Source organism: Macaca mulatta, chromosome 16 (genome assembly GCF_049350105.2).
Source record: "Macaca mulatta isolate MMU2019108-1 chromosome 16, T2T-MMU8v2.0, whole genome shotgun sequence".
Lineage (NCBI taxonomy): Eukaryota > Metazoa > Chordata > Mammalia > Primates > Cercopithecidae > Macaca > Macaca mulatta.
In genome coordinates, this window is record NC_133421.1 from 91,782,747 (window position 1) to 91,803,981 (window position 21,235).

General features: G+C 66.8%; 1 protein-coding gene across 3 annotated transcripts; it reads right to left on the reverse strand.

Moving 5' to 3' along the window:
* Positions 1 to 721: 721 nt before the first annotated feature.
* Positions 722 to 20,786, reverse strand: FASN (fatty acid synthase). 3 transcript variants are annotated; one of them, XR_013407509.1, is made up of 43 exons: positions 20,659 to 20,786; positions 18,905 to 19,038; positions 17,978 to 18,130; positions 16,218 to 16,391; positions 15,840 to 16,040; positions 15,350 to 15,472; positions 15,149 to 15,264; positions 14,912 to 15,046; positions 13,694 to 14,156; positions 13,294 to 13,481; positions 12,786 to 12,975; positions 12,055 to 12,149; positions 11,694 to 11,828; positions 11,415 to 11,618; positions 11,207 to 11,322; positions 10,839 to 11,011; positions 10,574 to 10,765; positions 10,413 to 10,493; positions 10,144 to 10,320; positions 9,785 to 9,964; positions 9,511 to 9,714; positions 8,717 to 9,021; positions 7,956 to 8,345; positions 7,712 to 7,876; positions 7,270 to 7,391; positions 7,028 to 7,182; positions 6,743 to 6,946; positions 6,466 to 6,616; positions 6,207 to 6,385; positions 6,004 to 6,123; positions 5,762 to 5,884; positions 5,450 to 5,670; positions 5,159 to 5,360; positions 4,770 to 4,921; positions 4,589 to 4,680; positions 4,276 to 4,427; positions 3,924 to 4,166; positions 3,482 to 3,670; positions 3,014 to 3,244; positions 2,692 to 2,912; positions 2,426 to 2,561; positions 1,700 to 2,011; positions 722 to 1,630 (listed from the first exon to the last, which is right to left on the reverse strand). XR_013407509.1 is itself a non-coding variant. In XM_077973392.1 (43 exons), the coding sequence occupies exons 2-43, from the start codon at positions 19,029 to 19,031 to the stop codon at positions 1,493 to 1,495; spliced, it is 7,533 nt and encodes a 2,510-aa protein (XP_077829518.1). In that variant the 5' UTR covers positions 19,032 to 19,033; positions 20,659 to 20,786; the 3' UTR covers positions 722 to 1,492. The 3 variants fall into 3 exon arrangements, 2 of the variants coding, with proteins under 2 accessions (XP_077829518.1, XP_014976113.2); XM_077973392.1 differs by having other exon boundaries at positions 1,700 to 1,951; positions 2,463 to 2,561; positions 18,905 to 19,033; XM_015120627.3 differs by having other exon boundaries at positions 1,700 to 1,951; positions 2,463 to 2,561.
* Between the last annotated feature and the right edge of the window lie 449 nt (positions 20,787 to 21,235).

A 21,235-nucleotide genomic window follows, 5' to 3' on the forward strand; every position in this document is an offset into this window, starting at 1 on the left:
CCTCTGTGCCTTGGCATTCACTGGAAGGCCTCTTCTGTGGGCGCGCTGTGCTTTCCGGAACCCCAGGCTGGCCTGTTCTGCCCGTTCCCGAAATCCAGTCCGGGCTCTCGCCTCCTGCCTCTACCCCAAGCTCATGTCTACCCAGTGCCCCCGCACAGCCACCCGTGGGGTGCTGCCCTTATGGGTCCTGGAGGCTGCATCCACACCACCCCTCAATGCTGGGGGTCCAGGTTCCCAGGGCTCCCTGCTCCTTGCTCCCTCTCAGCCTCTACTCCTTTGCCTAAACCCAAATCTTCTGTGTCAGCCTGGCAGCCCGTGGCGCTACTGTGTTGGTGAGGCTGTGACGGCATCTTTGGCAGGGGCGAATGCCTACAATCTGCTGACTTCAAGCAAATACTCTTCTCCACAATGGGCCTCTCCTCGTCAGCTGAAGCCAACTTCCCAACGTCTGCACCTCCTACACGTTTCTTACTGGTGCTGTTTCTTGGCCAGAACCTTGATACACCGCCAGTCCCAGTGCCTTCCAGGGAAACCCGGGGCTGCCACGCAGGCTCCTTCCTCACTCCCTGGCCCAGCCCCGGTTCTGGGACATGGCCTAGGGATGTGCGGGAACTGGGGATCAGAGGACAGAGGGCATCCCCTTCACGGCCCCGTGACTGGGTGGGGCGGAGCTGGAGAGCTTGCAGCTGCCGGGTCAGGGAGGAGGGAAGAAAAGATGGCGGCAGAGATCACATGCGGTTTAATTGTGGGAGGCTGAGAGCAGCATTTTTACCAAATTGGTGTAAAAATGAAACGGGGTCCGGACGTGAACACTGACAGTTACAGTAAATTTCAAAACCCGAGCAGCAATTTGAATCATTTCTTGAAAAACAAACACAGACAAACACCAAACACGGAGTTGGTGCCCGGCGCGGTCCGCAGGGTTGGAGGCCAGCCCTGCATCATGGGTGTGGCCAGGCACTGTGTGCCTGTGCAGGGACCCAGCTCCTCGGGGACTGGCCCACACGACCTCCCACGCAGCGGGCTGAGCCAAGGCCTGGCCAAGAGGTGGCCGCAGCCAGCAGGCCTGGGTGGCCACCCGTGCCCGCAGGGGACATCGGGGAAATGAGGGCAGTGTGCGGGACCCACACACTGCCTGAGGAGTCTTTGCAGGGTGGACAGGCCTGGGGTGTCTACCAGCAATGCAATAAATATGCAAATCCAAGCGCAGAAAGACCAAGCGCAGACCCCACGGGCGCACGAGGCCCAGCCCGGTTCCTGCAGGCATCGCCGGCTCTTCACAGACCAGGAGTCTCCAAGTCGGCGGCTCTGGTGTCCCCGAGGTGCCGTGGGAGGCAGCGGGTGGGTGGGACATGCCTAACGCCTACGTCTAGCAGCCTCGGAGGGCAGTGGCACTGGGCCGGGCAGGGTCCTACCGGCAGGACCCTTCCTGCCCCGTTGTGTGGCGGGGGGTGGGGATGGCGGAGTGGCCTCGGTGGCGGGGGGCACGGGCCTAGCCCTCCCGCACGCTCACACGTGGCTCAGCCAGGGAGCTGTGGATGATGCTGACGATGGACTCCAGGCCGCTGCCCTCCAGCAGTGTGCGGTGGTCACCCTCGATGACGTGGACAGACACTTTCCCGTCGCATACCTGCAGGGGGTGCCATCAGCCGCTGCCCCACCCACTCCCGTCCCCGTTCCCCTTAGGCCGCTTGCACACCTGGGAGAGGTTGTAGTCCGCGCCCAGGTCCTCGCCGTAGGCGCCACCCGTCTTGGCACGCAGCAGCATCACGTTGCCATGGTACTTGGCCTTGGGCGTGTACTGCTCGGCGGCACGCAGCTTGTAGTAGAAGGACAGGGCCGCGAAGCTCAGCTCCTGGCGGTCCAGGCCCTGGTGGCTCTTGATGATCAGGTCCACGGCGGCCGCCACGCGCTCCTCCAGGCCCTTCAGCGGCAGCAGCGCCTCCAGCACCTGCGGGGTTGGGCTCTGAGCAGGTGCCGGCAGCACCCACAGCACCTGCGGGGTCGGGCTCTGAGCAGGTGCCGGCAGCACCCACAGCACCGTGCTGCACCTTTTTTTGAGACAGAGTTTTGTTCTTGTTGCCCAGGCTGGAGTGCAATGGCGTGATCTCAGCTCACCACAACCTCCACCTCCCGGGTTCAAGCGATTCTCCTGTCTCAGCCCGAGTAGCTGGGACTACAGGGGAGTGCCACCACGCCCGGCTAATTTTTGTGTTTTGAATAGAGAAGGGGTTTCTCCATGTTGGTCAGGCTGGTCTCGAACTCCCGACCTTAGGTGATCCGCCTGCCTCAGCCTCCCAAAGTGCCGGGATTACAGGCGTGAACCACCGCATCCAGCCGGGGTCGGCTATTAAAGGGGTGAAGCTGGGGGGCCTTTAATAAAGCTCTTGGCGTCCCATCCCACCCTTCCTTTCCTGCCCAGTGCTCTGGGTCGGGCGGCCTCAGGGGTGTCGGGGACCAACCCTGTTGTGCTCCATGTCCGTGAACTGCTGCACGAAGAAGCATATGGCCTCCGTCTCGGCCTCAGCCTCACAGCCTGGGGTCAGCTTTGCCCGGTAGCTCTGAGAGGAAGGAGGGGCTGCTGAACAGATGGAAGGGGCGGAGCCTCCCAAGCGACCATCCCCCACAGCCGGGCACAGGGAGGGAGCCCAGATGTGTGCCACAGGCCTCTAGGGCTGGCCTGGCTCTCACCTGGGTGTAGGCCAGTACGTAAGTGTGCGAGCCATCGAAGAGGAAGAGGCTGTTGTGGGTGGGGGCTGGGTTCTGCTGGGCCTGCAGCTGGGAGCACATTTCAAAGGCCACGCAGGCCCCATAGGAGTAGCCGGCCACGCGGTAGGGGCCCTCGGGCTGCACCTGCCTGATGCAGTCGATGTAGTAGGCAGCCAGGCTGTGGATGCTGTCGAGGGGCGCAGCTGCAACGGCAGTGCCAGGCACTCAGCATGTGCAGGTGGCAGCCACGGGCCCCGTGATGGCCAGCACTGACCACCGTGTCCAGAGGAGGGCCCGGGAGTACCTCGGGTGCACTGCAGGCCATAGGTGGGGATGCTGAGCCGGGAGGCCAGGCTGTGGAACACGGTGGTGGAGCCCTCGATTGGGTGCACCAGGAACAGGGGTCGCTCAGAGCTCTGCACTGAATTGAGCCGCATCAGGGTGGGGCCCTCGGGGTTCACCAGCAGGGAGCGCAGGTTCAGTTGAGTCTGCTGCTGGGCCGGACCGTCCTCCTTGGGTGTGGGGGATGCCAGCTCTGTGAAGACAGGGGCAAATGCCAGGCTGGTCTGGCTGCAGGGCCCTGGCACCCACGCAAGGACACAGACACGCACGCAAGTCCCCACGGTGCTATGTCTGGTAGGAGTCGGGGTGGAATGCTCAGAATGGCACCGTGATGAAGGGTGGGATGCCTGCTGGGACGTGGTCCAGACAGCAAGGAGGAAGGGCTGGGGCAGCCCGGGGACCCCACTCCCGCCTGGTCACTCGCACGCACCGTTGGCCGCATCCGCCTTCAAGGACAGCTCCTGCAGTCTCCGGAGCGTTAGCTGCCGCACCTCACGCATGGACAGCACCAGGTTGAGCTCGCGCTCCAGCGTCTGGCGCACCTCCACGCTCATTAGCGAGTCCAGGCCCAGGTCCGCCAGTGAGCTGTCCAGGTTGATGGCAGCCAAGTCGCGGATGCCTGGAAGGGATGTGCTCGGTTGGCAATTTTGGCGGGGGACGTGGGGACGGCCTGCGTGGGGCAGGGCTGACACCCAGGGGTGTGCAGGCTGTGCATCTCCCAACGCACCATCACCACAGTGACACCTGCGCCCGCACCCTGGCTCTGCACATGGGGAAACTGAGGCACACAGGGCCATGACTGCTATGTCCGTCCCAAGACCCTGATGCCAGCAGGGGAACCACCTGGCACGGCTCCTGCTGGCAGTGCTCACCCAGGATGTGTGCCACGGCCTTCACCAGGTCCTGCTCGCCGTCCCTGTCCCTGTAGGCCGCAGCCTTCTCAGCCAGCACGAAACTGCTCAGGACCATGTGGGGCTGGTTCAGGAAAAGGTCCAGCACCTCCAGGCAGGAGGCCACACGCTGGGGCAGCGTGCCACCGATGACCGTGGCGTGGATGTTCACTGTGTCCGCCAAAATGCCCACGTCGCCGATGGCGCCCCACTGCACGGCCAGGCCTGTGGGCGAGGGGGCAGGTGGGCAGGGCTGCGGGGAGAAGGTGGGGGTGGGGAGTGGCCACCGGGAGAGGGGGGGTGGGCAGGGCCAAGGGGAGAGGGTGGGGCCCACCTGGGAGGCCTTCGTGCCGGCGTTTCTCACAGATGCGCTCCATGGCAGAGTTGGCAAAGCCATAGTTGCTCTGTCCGGCATTGCCGCGCCCGGAGCTCACAGAGGAGAAGACCACAAAGTAGTCCAGCTCAGGACACGCCTCCCGGGTCACCCTGTGGGCACGCGTGTCACTCCCCATCGGCCGGCACCCCCAGGAACCCCCAACCTCCCACCCCAGGAAAGGCCAGAGAGGGCTGTCAGCGAACCACCTCGGCTCCCACAGCCCTGAGCCCAGACCCCAGCAGAGGGGGGAGCAGGGCTGCGCGGTGCCCACCTGTCCAGGTTCAGGGTGCCACTGTACTTGGGCTTGCAGACGTCCTGGAAGAACTCCGGGGTCTGGTTCTCCAGCATGGCGTCTCTCAAGACCTGGGGGAGGCATCCTCAGCACTCCCTGCGGCTCCAGGGCCTCACCCGCCCACACAGGGCCCTGCCTTGGTCTCGGGGCTTCCCCTCACCATGGTTAGGTTGAAGATGCCGCCCACGGGCCCGAGCTGCGCCGCCTCGGCGATGAGGCCCCGGGCCCCCTCCAGGGAGCTGATGTTGCTGGTGGACACCAGCACCTGCACGCCCTGGCGCCTCCACTGGCGGACCTGCTTGGCCTGGTAGCCTGCGGGACACAGGACTGTGGGCTGGACCGGGCCAGGGTACACAGTCTTCTCCCCACATGCCAGGCTGGGGAAATGAGGAGCAGCCGCAGAGCCCTGTCCAGCAAGCGCCCGCCAAGATGGAGGGGAACAGACCCCACACGCTGTGACAGCCCCCGATGGTGGGCTGCAGAGAAGGACTCAGGGGCCCGGGGCTGCGCCTGGCTCAGGCTGGTCCACAGGCACCCCTGCCGACTCACCTGTCCGGACCCCGGAGCGAGAGGTCAACACGAGCTTCTGCGCCCCACGCTGGATCAGCCACTGTGCCAACTCCAGGCCGAGGCCACCCAGACCTCCAGCGATGATGTAGCTCTTGTAGGCCGGGCAGAAGGTCTTGGAGATGGCCGACATCAGCGTGGGTTTGGCCCCCTTCAGCACTGCCTCCGGCTCCTCCGCAAGCACCTGCGTCCGGGCAACAGCACCCACCAGCTCAGGCATTGTCTGGGGACGAGAGCCTGGGATGCCCGAGGCGCCAGGACTCCTCCCCTCACCTGCACGAGGACTTTGCCGATGTGCTTCCCCTGGGCCATGTAGCGGAAGGCGTCCTCCACCTGGGCCCCAGGGAACACTGTGCACTTGAGGGGCTGTACCACCCCATCCCGGATGCCGGCCTGCAGGAGCGCCGCCACCTCCTGCCATTCAGCACTGCCATCCAAGAGCGCATCCAGTAGGATCCCGTGGAATGTCACGTTCTTCAGGAAGATGGCCATGCCTGTGGGCAGGGGACGTGCTCACCCAGGGCCTTCCACACGTCCACCCACATCCATCCATGCCCACCCCCGCCCAGGTGCTGCCGGCCTCACCAAGTGGGTGGTTCTGAGAAAGGTCGAATTTGCCAATTTCCAGGAAGCGACCGTGCTGAGCCAAGCACCTCACGCTGGCCTGCAGCTTCTCTTCCGCCAAGGAGTTCAAGACCAGGTCAACACCTACGGCGCCAGAGGGGCCAACAGTCACACCCACTGCAGGCCCAGCCACCGCCGCCCAACGGGCCAGACCCCGCTTTTCCCTGGGCAGGAGGCAGGCGGGGGCTGTGGGGGCTGCTCACCCTTCCCGCCCGTGTGCCGCAGGACATGCTGCTCGAATGATGTGTCCCGGGAGTTGGCGAAGCTGGTGCTGTCAAGCTGGGGAAACCTGGCCTGGAGGTATGCCCGCTTCTCGGACGACCCTGGTGGGGAAAGGAGGTGCCGCTGGTGAGCCGGGGTGGTGGGGCTGGGAGGGCGGCGCCCGGCTCTGGGGGCAGGGCCTTACCCACGGTGGTGAAGACGCGGCAGCCCAGACTGAGGGCGATGGCGATGGCGGCCTGGCCCACGCCGCCGGAGCCCGAGTGGATGAGCACTGTCTCCCCGGGGCGCACCCGCCCGCGCACCACCAGCGAGTAGTAGGCTGTGCAGTAGACGACGGGCACTGAGGCCGCCTCCTCCAGGGTCCTGGGGATGTAGCAGGTGGGTCAGTGCAGGCCTGGCCACCATCCACGTGGGGCCCAGGCTCACACCCCGGACACACTCACCAGTTGGATGGCACGTCCCAGAGAAAGTCCGGTGACAGCAGGACAGAGGTGGCCAGGCCCTCGGCGGGCACCAGTCCCATCACACGCTTGCCACTGGGGTCTCGGCCCGAGAACTCCATGCCTAGCAGGTTGTCCTGGGAGGCCCACTTCCCTGGGGGAGACGGCACTGAGCCCCCCACTGCCCACCCTTCCCTCCCAAGGGGCTTCCAGGCAGGTCCTGGCTGCTGGGGTCTGTTCCCCGGTCCGGTCCACTCCCACGGCCCCACGCCACCCATACCTGGAATGGCCTCAGGGGACAGCTTGCCGGTGGCCAGCATGATGTCGCGGAAGTTGAGGGAGGCGTAGTAGACCGTGCAGAGCTGGGCGCCGGGGCGGGAGGGCTGGGCATGGCGCAGCGAGGAGCAGACCCAGCGGATGGAGGACAGGTCCCCCCGGGTGAGGGTGGTCACAAAGGCGTGTGCCGTGGGCTCCTCAGGCTTGTCTAGGGAAACAGGAGGTGGGGCTACTGCGGGGCCTGCAGGCGCAGTCTCCCGGGAGGGGCAGGGCAGTGTGGGGGGCTCACCCTCCTCCAGCAGGAAGTGGCGGAAGGCCCCCCAGGCCCCGTCGCGGTAGACGTTCATCACCAGGTCTCCCTGCAACACCTTTTGCAGCTCTGCGGAGCCCGGGTCCACCTCCGGGACGCGGGAGGTGCTGCTGAGGTTGGACAGCAGCACGCACCTGGGGGCAGAGGCGGTGAGCTCAGGCTCGGGAGGGGGAGGCGAGTGGGGAAGGGGAAGGGGAAGGGGTGAGGGGCCGTGCTCCTACCGGAGGCGGTGCCCGCCGGGCTCTTGGCGGAGACAGTTCACCAAGCCCACCACGCCCGAGGTGGCACAGTTGACGGCCTTCAGCCACACAGGCCGGGAGGAGTCCTCGTCAGCCAGGATGCCCTGCAGCGGGACAGGGATGGTCAGACCTCGCTCGGCAAGCTGGGCAGTGGGGCGGGGCCTGGAACAAGCCGGGCAGTGGGGCGGGGCCTGGAATAAGCTGGGCAGTGGGGCGGGGCCTGGAATAAGCTGGGCAGTGGGGCGGGGCCTGGAAGTGGGGCGGGGCCTGGAACAAGCTGGGCAGTGGGGCGGGGCCTGGAACAAGCTGGGCAGTGGGGCGGGGCCTGGAACAAGCTGGGCAGTGGGGCGGGGTCTGGAAGTGGGGCGGGGCCTGGAACAAGCTGGGCAGTGGGGCGGGGTCTGGAAGTGGGGCGGGTCCTGACCTTCAGCGACTCCACCCAGCGGAAGCTGGTGTCGTCCACCGGCAGGAAGATGGGGCTGTCCTGCGGGGCGGGCCGGCGGCACAGGAAGAGTGCAGAGCCGTAGAAGGACTTCTTCAGGCCCACCAGGCGCAGCGACACACTGGAGAAGAGGCTCTCCCACGCGTCCTGTGGGGGCGGCGGTCAGCACCCGGCCGGCCTGGTCCTCACCCGGCCCCCACCCCGTCCCCCTGCCCGGCGGCCGCACCTGGCTCAGGATGCCCTGGCCGTACTGAGGCTCAGCGGAGGTGAGGAAGGCCACGGTCTCCCCGAGGGGGTGCCCCCGGAGCAGTGTGTGCAGCAGCAGGAAGCCCCCTTCTCTCAGGGTAGCCACCATGTTGCTGAGAGCTGAGGCCGGGTCCCCGAGGGCAGCCACAGCACAGTTGCACACCAGGAGGTCAGTGCTGCCCAGGGTGCTGGGGGCAGGGTCCGCAGGGTCCCACTGGCCCTGGGCAATGTCGTGCTGCTGCAGCTGGGCCTCGGCAGCCTCCAGGGCCTGAGGGTGGCGGTCGGTGGCCGTGTAGCTCAGCTGCAGCAGGGGCTGGGCGCCAAGCAGGCCTGGGATGCGGGAATACAGGTGGCCGTGGCCAGCCAGCACCTGAAGGGGGTAAATTCTGGAATCAGCCCCACACCAGGCCGGTGCCCCTGACCTGGGGCTGAGCAAAATGTCTGAGACCAGAGTCTGGCAGAAAGGCTTCCCCGTCAACCCAATGATGGTGCCAGCCACGGGCACGCACAGATGTCACTGGTCTTATCCCTGGGGTCCTGCCTAGGTGCACCTCTTGGAGCCCACGGGCCCTCCACGGTGGCTGTATGGACTGCACAGGACGCCTGCACAGAACCACAGGCAGCTGGCCGGCCCCTCCCACTGCCCAGGGCCTCCCCGTGTCTGTGTCTCCTTCTGTGACTGATGTTGGGGTGGGTCGCACGACGTTCAGGGCAAGGGCCTGGCTGCCAGGAGGCACCCACCTCCACCACCTTCATCTTCCGGCTGGGCATGTTCTCCACGGCAGTGTCCAGGCAGGCCCTGAGCGCCGGGGAGTCCAGGAGGCCGCTGAGCAGAGGGTCCTCTGACAGCTCAGGCCTCTTCTGGGCCAGCACCTGCGCCAGCTCCAGCTGCAGGTTCCCGTTGAGCTGAAGCCTGCAGGCAGCTGACAGCAGCTGGGGCAGTCCCTGCTGTAGGGGGTCCTGGGGGACCTGGGCCCCATCCAGTCCGGGCACCACCATCCTCAGCCCCTGCTGGGTCACCTTGGTCTGCAGTGCCTGCGCCAGCCCTGGGGAGGGAGGGAGGCAGGCCTGGTGTTCCCAAAGCCCCAGGGCATCTGCCTGGCATGGGCTCTCAGACCCACACTGTCTTTCTGGGACCAACACCCAGCTCTGCCTACAGGACAAGAAATAGCTGAGGGATGAGGAGGGGGCTGCCCACCATTGTGACGTTGACTCCTGACCACCGTGGACACAGTGAGGGGCCGCATTCAGCTGCAGAGACTACTCTGCCTAGCCAAAGTGTGACCTGGGGCTGAATCTGTCATCTTTGCCCCCAAGACCCCCTTCAAGACTGAGGAACAGTGACCAGGGACAAGGAAGACAGGGGGCTGGGGAGGGAGGGACGCTGCCGTCATGAGCTCCGGCCGGAGAGTTGGGCTGGGGTTGCTGACTCCGAAGGGGGCCCCATGGAGAGGCAAGTCTGGGGTCAACACGAAAGGGAGGCGATCGCTCCCCATCGCCAGGGGTGTCCGAAGTTGGCAGGGCCGGGACCTCACCCTTGCACAGCTGCAGCTCCTTCTGCAGGGCAGCACGCTCAGACAGGCACCCCTCCTCCACGTGGGGCGTGAAGCAAAACTTCTCCAGGATGGGCACCTGCTGGTCCTGCTGCCGCCGCGGGGCCGACTCAGTGTGGACACGGGACATGTGGACGCCTCCGGCCACTGTGATGCTCAGCCACCTGCTCACCACCACGTCAGCCACTGTGGGGACAGCCGGGTGAGTGTGGCACAGTTGGCTGGGAGCCCTGGGTTGGGGTTGGGAAGGGGCTACCTTGGGCGTCGTCCTGCAGCGTGTACAGCTTCTGCCTGTGGGTGGCAGGGTCGATGTGGATGGCGGTGATGCGGGTGGGCAGGTGCAGGCTGCGCTTGGCCAAGCCCAGGATGGATATCTGCAGCATGGCGTCCAGGAAGCTCACCCAGTTGTCCTTCCACAGCAGCCTCCCCGACTCACCTGCACACAGGGCCTGGTTGGTGCTGTGGAGCTCCCAGGTCCCTGGGCCACCTCCCAGAGCCTGCCGGGCCCCTCGGCTCCCTCTGAGGCTGCATGCCCAGCCGTGGGTGCCCTCTGTGGCCCCCACAATGGCGACCGCCCTCCCCGGTGGCTTGGGCAGCAGCGCGGTCAGTACCCACCTTCCAGGCTGGCCTCCAGGATGCCATGGAAGTGAGGGCCATAGTCGTAGCCACGCAGACGCAGCTCCTTGTAAACCTCAGCCTGGGTCAGGAAAAGGGGCTCCTCGGGGTTGGGGGTGGGGCTTTCCGGGTGGTTGAAGAGCCTGGGGTCAGGGTCCTCCCACTGGTACACCTTCCCTGCAGGCAGGCAGGTGTGGAAGAACCTGAAGACGGGTGGCATGGCCAGCGGGCACAGCCCCCGCAGCTCCCACGCCACCAGCCCTGCTTACCACTCACTATCAGGTTGCCGTTCTGTGACACCTCGAAGGCGCGGGAGGCCTCCAGGAGCCGTACCTCCAGGGACACGGTCCCTGCAGAGCAGGAGAGTCAGAGATCAGAGGGCAGCACCTGCCCCCAGCTGCCCCCGCCTTGGTCCTGGGGTGCCCCTCACCAGTCTTGGGCAGGATGGTGGCCTGGTGCAGCACCACGTCCTCAAACACCACAGGCAGCTGCTCCACGGCCAGGCCCAGGGCCCGGGCCAGCGTCTTCCACACTATGCACAGGTAGCCAGTGGCGGGGAAGATGACGCGGCCGTCGATGGTGTGATCCACCAGGTAGTGGTCGGGAGACTCGGAGCTGGTGTCTGCAGGAGGGCACAGGCCTCAGCACTGGTGTGGGGAGGGAAGAGCTTGCCCACCCGCCGGGCCCCTGCTCACCGATGTTGTAGACGGCGGCCGAGGGGGAACCAGAGCCGTTGGGGAAGTCCTCGGCAGCTGGCACGTCCCAGGCCAGGCTGTGGTCCCACTTGATGAGTGGGGAGATGAGGGGGGTTCCTCGGGGAGCTGGGAACTCCACAGGCGGGAACAGGGCATTGGGGTTGGCGTCGATGCTGTGAAGAAGGGAGGCACAGGCGGCACATCCGTCACCGGGGTCCAGGGGCTCTGGGTTCAGCCGACCCACTCCCTGTGGTGGACCATCCAGGGCTGCCCCCACCAGCCTGGGTCAGTGAGGGTCCGGCAGCCCTGCTCACCCACCCCACGCCGTCGACTGCAGGAGATGAGGCCCGCGATGGGAAGGGACCCACCCTGAGAGGTGCAGCCTGCCGATGCCGGTGAGGAAGAACTCCAGGTTGTCCCTGTGATCCTTCTTCATCAGGGGAATGATGGTGCAGCCCGGCTTCAGGCCACGCTTCAGGACAGCCTGGGGGCGGCAGGGCGCGTGGGCTCCCTTGGTGCTCAGCCGAGGTGCCCGTCCCAGATTCCCGGCGCCCGCCGCCCCCAGGCTGGGCCTACCTGCAGCAGGGCATGGGGCGCGACCTCCAGCACCACCGCGTGCTCGGGCACGTGACACAGGGCCTCCTGGAACAGCACAGGGCTGACCAGGTTGTTGACATTGTACTCGGCGGAGGACGTGCGTGCCAGGCTGCTGTGCCACTGGGCCTCGGGGATGGAGGTGCTGAGCCAGCGGGCTGAACGTGGCTTCGGCTCCCGGATCACCTGCACGAGGGGCCAGGTCAGTGCTGGGTCACGGGCACCCCGGCCCGCCCCGCGCCCCCCGGGCCGAGTCAGCACCTTCTTGAGCGCCTGCAGCAGTGGGGGTGCGATGGCCTCCATGAAGTAGGAGTGGAAGGCCATGCCGCCGGTCCGCACCTCCTTGGCAAACACACCCTCCTTCCTCAGCTGCTCCATGAACTCGAACACAGAGGCCTGGGCATCGTGGGAGCCTGGATGAGCATCCTGGCCAGGCACCCACCTCAGGCTCAGGGAGGTAGAGAGAACCAAGAGGGAATGCGCAAGGGACCTGGGGACAAGCCTGCCCCATCCCCAGGCCCGTCAGAGCCTCACAGGGCATAGACCGTGGCCGCATGTCCCTGCCAGACTTGCAATGGCAGGCGCAGGGGACAGAGGAGCCAGCCTGGGCCGCAGCACCCACCTGAGGTCCCGAGATGGTGACTGTGTCCTTGGAGTTGTGGCAGGCGGGCACCACGCCCGGGGGGCAGCGCTGTTTACACTCCTCCCAGGACAAGCCTATGGCAGAGCCAGCCTCAGAGGCTTAGCGTGGGGACTGAGCCGCTCCCAGCCACCCACCTACCCAGGACACCGCCTGCAGCTGGGGGCAGTAATGATAGGCGTAGTAATGGCAGCCTTGGAGCCTTCATGAGAAACGTTCGCCCCCTGCTGTGTTTGACCCGTGGGTGGAGGCGTCATTACAGAGCTGCCAGGGGCAGCTCCTGGGAGCCCAGTCCCAGATGGTGGCCCCTCAGTCCTCTGCAGTCCCAGTTCTTTCCAAGCCCTGCCCACATGTGGCCCACAGGGCTGAGATGGGTGTCAACCAGTCTGAGGGAACCCTGGCGACCTGTGTGTTGGCTTCACTAAAGCCCCTGGGTTCTTACTATGCCGGGGCTGTGTCCCAGGGGGCTCCATGCAGGCCTGATGCCCATGGGCACGTGCCTAGGCCCAAGGCTGCCAGGTGTGGGAGCAGTGGGGCAGCTGCACGGGGACTTGCGCACGGCTGTGTCTGAGCTGGGTGTCCCTGGGCCAGCGGGGGCCACTCTATCCTACAGGGGCCAGGCCAGGGCTGCAGGTGAGGACCCCACAGCGAGAAGGCAGCCTCCTTTCTTGGAGGTGCTGGGGGCCCCTCTGGGAGACCTCGGGGACACCTACCCACGGCTGCCATGGCGCCCGGTGGGAGATGGGCTTCTTTGATGCATTGCCCCCTCCAGTAGGCAGCGAGGACGGCCTCCTCCTGGGACAGGCAGCCGTCAGCATAGCCACAGGCCACCTCCCCCAGAGAGTGGCCGATGATGCCGTCTGGTCTCAGCCCCATGCAGCTCAGCAGGTCTATCAGGCCTATCTGGGGTAGAAACAGGACACTCAGCTCGCAACCTCCAGCAGGTGCAGCTGTTGGGGGCGGCCCCCCGGCCCCACTGGGCCATCTCCACCCCGGCCGCATCGACCCTCCCAGGTCTCCTGGCAGGAGAAGCCCCTGTGGCCCCAGCACCCAGGCCCCACTGAGACCCCTCCCCTCCCTGCTCCCGTCCTACCCCCAGCACAAGGCTCTGCCCGGCAAAGAGGCTGTCAGGGTCCTGACTAGAGACTGCAGCTCCTGGGCTCCAGGGAAAGCCAGAGCCCTGCGCTGGCATTGCACACACACGGGCAAGCTGGGTCCTACCTGGATGGCAGTCAGGCTCACGAAAGCGTGGACGATGTCGTCAAAGGTGCTCTCGTCCATGCTCAGAAGCAGCTGCGACACCTTCAGGCCGAACGGCTTCACAGCCTCGTCGGAGCGCAGGATAGAGTCTCGGAAGCGGTCCAGGCGCATGAGGCTCAGCCCCATCCCGCGCCACTGCGTGCCCATCCCTGTCCCAGAGAGTATGTCACGAGGCTTAGCGCCATCCCGCGCCACTGCGTGCCCATCCCTGTCCCAGAGAGTATGTCACGAGGCTTAGCGCCATCCCGTGCCACTGGGTGCCCATCCCTGTCCCAGAGAGCACCTCAGGAGACCACCGGCTCCAGCTCGCCTGCCCTCTCCCCAGAGAAGGGACCACCTTGGGGACAGAGTGTGGGCTCACCAGAGCAGATGAACCAGAGTGGGCGCTCGCCAGCGGGCACCTGCTGCACCTCTGGGCCACTGTGCTCGCCACCCAGCACGGCATAGCCGCGGAAGGGCATGGCCGTGGTGGGGATGGCCGCGATGTCATTCAGCATGCTCAGGAAAGCCAGCTCCTGGCTGTGCTGGAGGCCCTGCTCCAGCAGCTCCTGCACGGCCTCAGGGGTGCGTCCACTAGCCCGCAGCAGACGGGGCAGGCTGGCGTGTGGGGCGGGTGCCGGGGGCGGCTGCGTGTGGGGCCTCAGGATGACGTGCACGTTGGAACCCCCAAAGCCAAAGGAGTTGATGCCCACGTTGCCACCACGGACGGGCAGAGGCTGGGCCACCACTTGCAGCCGCCCATCCAACAGTGCTGGGATCTCAGGGTGGGGGCTGTGGAAGTGCAGGTTGGGGGCCCAGAGCCCGTGCTCCAGGGACAGCAGCACCTGTGGGGGTACATGGTGGGTGGGCAGCCGCCCCACTCCCTGCACTGCTGCCTGAGCTGGGGGCAGGCGCCGCCCCGGGACGCTCACGTGGGGCCAGGGTTCCAGGGCCCTCTCCGACACACTTCCTGTCCCCAACCTAATCCTGCCATGGCACAGGGGTCTGATGACTGAGCCGCCGTGGCCCTGCCCTCAGCTTGGTCCAAGACCTCCCCTTCGGGCCTTGCTGCCTCCCAGCCTGATGTGGACCCTCCAAAGCCTGGCTGTGGCCTGAACACTAAGGCCCCCTTGGTCCAGATGTTGCATCTCAGAGGCTGCAGAAGGCCCGAGTGACTGTGGGTGTCGGGGCTCCTGTGCCTGGTCTCTGAAGAGCCGCAGGCCTCTGTTAGTGGGTCGGGAAGCTGTAGACACGGGTGGGCAACACGGGAAACCCTGATGCTGCAGCTGACCTCCCCCAGGCCTGCTTCTGTCTCGCTCTTCCAACCCAAGTGGCTCCTCCAGCTTCGCTCCATGTCTGGCAGGCGCTCGGCAGGACGTGAGACCCCCAGGGAAGGTCCAGTGAGCCTGGCTATGAGCTCTCCCTGCTGTCAGCCTCAGTGCCTCTGCTCAGACCCGAAGCATAGCCCGGGGGACAGGGGTTCCTGGTGGGGAAGCCCCTGCCTCCACTTGGCAAACGGGAAGCAGCAGTGCCCAGCCATGGCGCAACCCAGTCCCAGGGAGCAGGGGGCTGAGGGACCCCCAAGCCCAGCTCCACCTACCTTGGCCAGGGCTGCCAGCCCCGAGACTGGCTCCGGGTGCCCCATGTTGGACTTCGTGGAGCCGACGAGCAGTGGCTCCTGGCGGGTGGCGCACAGGGCTCGGGCGATGCCATTCAGCTCCTGGGGGTCACCCACCTGTGGGAAACACGGGGGGGTCAGGGGCTCTGGCCAGGCCACCTCTCCAGGCGTGGGCATGGATTAGGGTCATGGGGTGGTGAGTTGGCGGGGGCGCATCACCTTGGTGCCTGTGCCGTGGGCTTCGATGTACTCAAATGACTCAGGGGCCACTCCAGCCGACTGGTACAAGGAACGGATGAGCTGCTCCTGGGCCTCTCCAGAGGGGAAGGTCACGCCTGCGGAGGGCTCGGCTCAGCGCTGCGGCCCCAGCCCCGGCTCCCACCTGCCCCCAGGCACCCCAGGCACCCCGGCAGAGCCCACCTTGCTCCTTGCAGCCATCTGTATTGGTGCCGGCGTTCAGGATGGTGGCGTACACCCGCCGGGCCAGGGACTTCTTGGTCAGCAGGACGGCCACCACACCCTCCGAGCGGCAGTACCCGTTCCCTGGGCGGAGCAGCACCTCAGGCCCCAGGCTCAGCCCCACACTGGCCCTCACCCCACCAGGAGGAGCTCTGGGGTGTGGCGTGGGTGTTTGGGTGGGGGTCCTGGGAGCTGGCAGGATGCTACACAGCATGGGGCGGGTGCAGGGGGCCATCCTGTGCCACTGTCCTGGCTGCCCTGGCCGCGCCGGCCACACACTCCTGTGCCACTGTCCTGGCTGCCCAGGACACGCCGGCCACACACTCCCGTGCCACTGTCCTGGCTGCCTCGGCCGCACCGGCCACACACTCCCATGCCACTGTCCTGGCCCTGGCCGTGCTGGCCACACACTCCCGTGCCACTGTCCTGGCTGCCCCGGCCGCACACTCACCCTCTGCGTCGAAGGCCTTGCAGGTGCCCTCGGGGCTCAGCATCCCCAGCCGCAGGAACTGCACGGAGGTGTTGGGCTTCAGCAGGACATTGATGCCCCCCACGATGGCGGCAGGGCATTGCCCGCTGGAGATGGCCTGGTAGGCGCTCTGCAGGGCCACCATGCTGGAGGAGCAGGCCGTGTCCAGGGCGATGCTGGGCCCTGGAAGGAAAGGCGCCACAGCTCAGGTGGGGCTGCGAGCCCAGGAGACCCCGGGCATACCTCCCGCCACCAGGCGGGACACACGCTACACGGAATGAGCCCACACCACGTGGTTTCTGCTCAGCACGTGGGGACCTGAAGGCCACCCACCATTGCAGGAGGCTGGGCAGGACCCACCTTTGAAGTCGAAGAAGAAGGAGAGCCGGTTGGCCATCATGGCTCGCTGGCAGCCCACCATGCTGTAGCCCACGAGCGTCTCAGGGTCGCGGCTCAGGGCCTCCGAGGCCTCAGAGCCGCTCACGCCCACCCAGACGCCAGTGTGTGTCCCTCGGAGTGAAGCTGGGTTGATGCCTGCCACAAACAGTGGTCAAGACCCCATGGCTGGGTCCCACAGTGCAGCCCGCCCATCAGCCAGCCCACCAGCCTGCCCGCCCGCCCGCCCATGCAGCTCTAGGGTGAAGGTCCTGTCTCAGCCTACGGGCTTGGGGTGGCGGGCCATCCCAGTGGGACCCTGGAAAGGGCCTAAGGAGGGTGAGGTGTGCTGTAGAGGGGCCGGAGCAGAGCCTGTGGGCAGCAGCCAGCCCAGGTGAGGCCTGGAACAAGAACCAGGTCACAGGGGGAACGAGGCGGAAGGGGCAGGCGGGCCCAGGGGAGGGCACCAGGCGCGGCCAGAGTGGCTCCGGGAAGGACAGAGGGCTGCATTGTCCCCAGGCGACGCCTTTGGCCCCTGGTGTCACCGGCAAGCTCTGATGAGCCCGTTGGCCAGTGGCCTCTCCAGCACCAAGGGCAGCCTGCGCCAGGACAGGCCGTGATAAGGAGCCGAGGAGACAAAGACCAAGTGTCCAAGCTCAGAAAGGAGAGAGGAACACCGGCCACCCCCAGGGGAGCAGAACCTCAGTCTTGGGGTGGGGCCTGGCAGCAGGAAGGGCGCAGGGGAACGGCCTCCGCCTCTCAGCCAGTAGGGCCCCTCCTTGCCCCGGTGGGCTGGCTCTGCCCTAGGGTGGGTGGGTGTGTGAACCGCTCACGCCCAAGGGCAGCCAGGGGCTCAGCCTCCCCCATCAGGAGGTCCTTCTCCACCCAGGGAGGGAGCTCCTGAACCTTAAGAAACGGTGTGGCCGGGCGCAGTGGCTCACGCCTGTAATCCCAGCACTTAGGGAGGCCGAGGCGGGTGGATCACAAGGTCAGGAGATCGAGACCATCCTGCCCAACATGGTGAAACCCCATCTCTACTAAAAATACAAAAATTAGCCAGGCATGGTGGCACACGCATGTAATCCCAGCTACTTGGGAGGCTGAGGCAGGAGAATGGCGTGAACTCAGGAGGTGGAGGTTGCAGTGAGCTGAGATCATACCACTGCACTCAGCCTAGGTGACACAGTGAGACCCCGTCTTAGAAATGAATAAACAAATAAACAAATATAAATAAAAAAGAAATAATAAAAAAAAATGGCGTCGCGCTTGTCCGAGGTCACGTGCCAGCCAAAGCGTGGGCCAGGCTGGCGGGATGGGGTGGGAATGCCTAGGGTTGGGGAACGTGGGCAGGGTGGTGGGGAGGATGGGAGGGGAGAGACAGCAGGGCCAGTGCTACCTGCTGCTTGGCTGGTGGGGTGGGGGCCCAGAGGGCCCCTCAAGAACCTCCTGCTCTGCCTCTCGTCACTCCAGCCCCTGCCCCTGCCCCAGCACCAGCCAGACACAGGGAGTGAGGAAACTGGTACACCCAGGTCAGGGCACACCCATGACACCTCTGGGGTGCAGTTGTGAAACCGTGGCCTACCCCGTGGCCCACACCTCCCTGAGCCCGTTGGCCAGGGGCACAGCCAGGGAGCGCAGGTGGTGCCGGCACCTGGTTCTACCAGAACCAAGAACAGAGAGAGCACTGCCTATTCCACACGGGCAGCAGGAGCCCTCGGCACAGCAGTCTCGAATGCCCGACCCACCTGCGTCCACGATGGCCTCATAGGTGACTTCCAGCAGCAGCCGCAGCTGAGGGTCCATGGTGTGTGCCTGCTTGGGGTGGACTCCAAAGAAGGAGGCATCGAACCTAGACAGGTCCTTCAGTTTGCCGGACCGCCGGGGCAGGCCGTAGAGCCCTGCGGGACAGGCAAGTGTTTAAATCTCTGACTGACGCTGCCCAGAGATGGGGGCCCTGTGGGGTCCCTAGAGAGACCATGGTGGAATTAAGGACTCTCTGCTATGCCTGGGAGACCCAAACAATGGAACAGGATCCCCAGGAGGCGAAGACCGTGGCCCCAAAGCGGGGACTGGTACGACCAGGTCTGTTGCACAAGACCCAAGCCCTAATCCAGAGATGGGCCCCAGAACAGAGAGAGCTCGGTGGGAGTGAGGCTGGGGGACCCTCTGCCTGGCTGCTGCCTCAGCTCCACCATGCTGACTCACAGCTTGCCCGTCAGGTAGAGCTGCTCTGTGGAAGAGCCTACTGGGCGTGGGGGAGTTGGACCAGCCTCCCGGAGCGCACCTGGTATGCAACCTGCCAGCTCAGGACACAGGCGGGGGCAGCCTGGCTGGAAGGGCTCTGGCCCCCCACCTGCCCCCTGCATGGGTGACAGTCCCCAGCCCGAGACCCATCCTCTGAGCTTGGCTCCTCCGTAACAAGCAGGTGGGCCCTGCCTGGGCTGGCCCCTGGCCTTGCAGCTCTTGGGGGAGCCTCCTGGGCGCATTTTCTAGGCCATTCTGGTGCAATGTCCAGGAAGGAGGCTGCAGCTTGGACTCGCCCATGGGTGACCAGTGGCTCTGCGGCTGGCACCGGGCTCAGGCCAGTGCCTGGGTGGTGAGGACACAGTGCAGCAGGGAGGCTGGTGTGGGGACTTCCCACCTCGGGCACAGGGAGTCCCGCAGCCACATACCCGCCTTCCAGCGACGGTCGTCGTCCGTAACCATGTCCACGCCGCCGATGAGGTTGTCCCAGAACTCCTGCAAGTTCTCCGACTCCGGAAGCTTCCCGGACATACCGGCAATCACCACCTCCTCCATGGCTGCTCTGCGGGGCGGGCCGTGTGAGTGCCCCACACATCCCAGCCACAGCACCCCCGTTAGCCTCGGCACCCAGAATGGGCGGGCAACCCAGGTGGGCCAAGCGCCACCCTGAGGGTCCATGTGGGCCCTGGCCCCGCTCTCGCTGGGAGGGGCTGCGTGCTCTGGGAACAGGCCCACCTCTGGGCCCTGACCCATTCAGTTCCGGGTATTGGCTAGGGGACCCCACTGGGGCCCTGCTGCCCTGGCCTCCCCAGGAGTTAGTAGTTTCTGCGCCTGTGTCCGCTTCCACTCAGCTGAGCCTCAGCCCTCCAAGGCTCCTGGAGCTTGTCCCAGACCATCCCTAGGGGCGCCCGGGGGCTCACAGTGAGGGGCAGGCAGGCCACCCGAGATGGGGACAAGGCCCCAGGTGGCCAGCCTAAGAGGCATCAAGGAAACGGAGAGGCAGGGTCCCAAAGCCGGGGCATGGAGGTGGCAGAGAGCCCTAGAGGGGGGTACTCAGCGCCCATGCCCACCCGTGCTGGGGTGGAGGCCTGCTGTCCAGGCCAGTCCAAGAGCCACCAAGGCTGGGGAGGGACGAAACGGGGATAGGCCTGTGCTCTGTGGGAAAAGGGGCCCCTGCCCCACTGTGGACCAACCCAGCCAGTCCAACCCCTCCAGCAGGGTCCAACCTGGAGAACCGCTCCTGGCCAGGACACGCAGGTGTTGCCTGGCACCCCTCACCTGCGCGGGTGAACCCACAGACACTTGCTTGCCTCCCCATACCGACCCAGAACACAGCAGGCCCTCCCTGAGGCCCGGGTCCCTAAGACCCCGAACGGGTGCCCAGGCCGCCGGCTCCTCATCCACAATGGGGGCTGGTGCAGCTCTGGGGGGAGGGGGCGGAGGCCAGCCCTGGTCTGGCCACTTGCACGAGGCCCCAGGGCCTGATGTGCGGGCCGCCCCTCGGCAGTGCGGCCTCCCTCGGGCCGTCCCGGCAGGGAGGCGGCCGCCTTCCCACCCACCGCGATTCACAGAGGCTTGGCTGCCCCGGGCCGGCTCCAGGCCCGCACGCTGGGTCCTCGCCGCTTGCTATTCACGAGGGGTCGACGGCCAGGCAGGGGGTGGGGACGCCGCCGCGCGCCCGGCCTCCCTTCGCCCCGGGCGGGGGCTGCTCGGGACCCCTGCGCTTCGTCCGGGCGGCGCCACGTGATGGGGAGGCCGGCCCGGCGCCCACTCCCTTCCTCCCTCGCGGCGTCCCCTTCGGGCTGGGCCTCGGCTACCGGGCGGCCCCGGGAGGAGGATGCGGCGGACAGGGCCCGGCGGCGCCTTTGTGGGCGCGGGGAGGCCGAGCTGGGGGCTCCTCCAGGCCCTCCAGGGTCCGCGGCCTCCCCCCGGGGAAGCGAAGGCGGCTGTTGGCGGCGCTCCCCGGCGTCCTTCCCCCGCCATCCGCCCACCTGCTCCGCGGGGCCCCGGGCGCTTCCGAAGAGGCTCAAACACCGAAACCCAGGCAGGCCGTGGAGGCGACCCCCGGATACGGGGCCAGGCCACGAGCGCCCTGGGGGCGGAGGATGAGGAGCCGGGCCGCCCCCCGGGCCCCGGCCCCGACCCCGACCCGCGCCCCGGCCCCAGCGCCGGCTGCTCGTACCTGGTGAGGGCGCGGGCGGCGGCGCGGGCGGCGGTGCGGGCGGCGGAGAGCGAGGCTGGAGCGCGGCGGAGCGGGAGGCTGAAGCGCGGCGGAGCGGGAGGCCGGGGCCGCTGCCGTCTCTCTGGCTCCCTCTAGGCCGGCGCCGGCGCTATTTAAACAGCGGCCATCCCCGGGCGGCCACGCCACATGGGCTGACAGCTTGGCTGCGCCGCCCAGGCCAATGAGCGTCGGGGCTGCGCCCCGGGACCCGGCGCGCCGCCGCCGGTGGGGTGATGCCCGTGCGCGCCGCCGCCCGAGCCGGGACCCTGCGCGGGAACGCGCCGGGGGGTGGGGCTGGGCCTGGGGGGTGCCGGGGGCGGGGCGGGCGGGAAACCACCGCCCCCCGACTTCCGCCTCCCGCCTCGCGGGCCCGGACGAGCACGCGGCTGTGACTGAGCCCGCGGCGCGCCTCCGACCCCTGTGTTCGCCGGCGCCACGTGTGCGGGATGGGAATGCTTGGGCCACACTGGGGACTACACCGCGGCCACACCGGGGTTCCCGCCGGCCGCGGCGGGGCGCTCGGACCCACAGGCGCGCG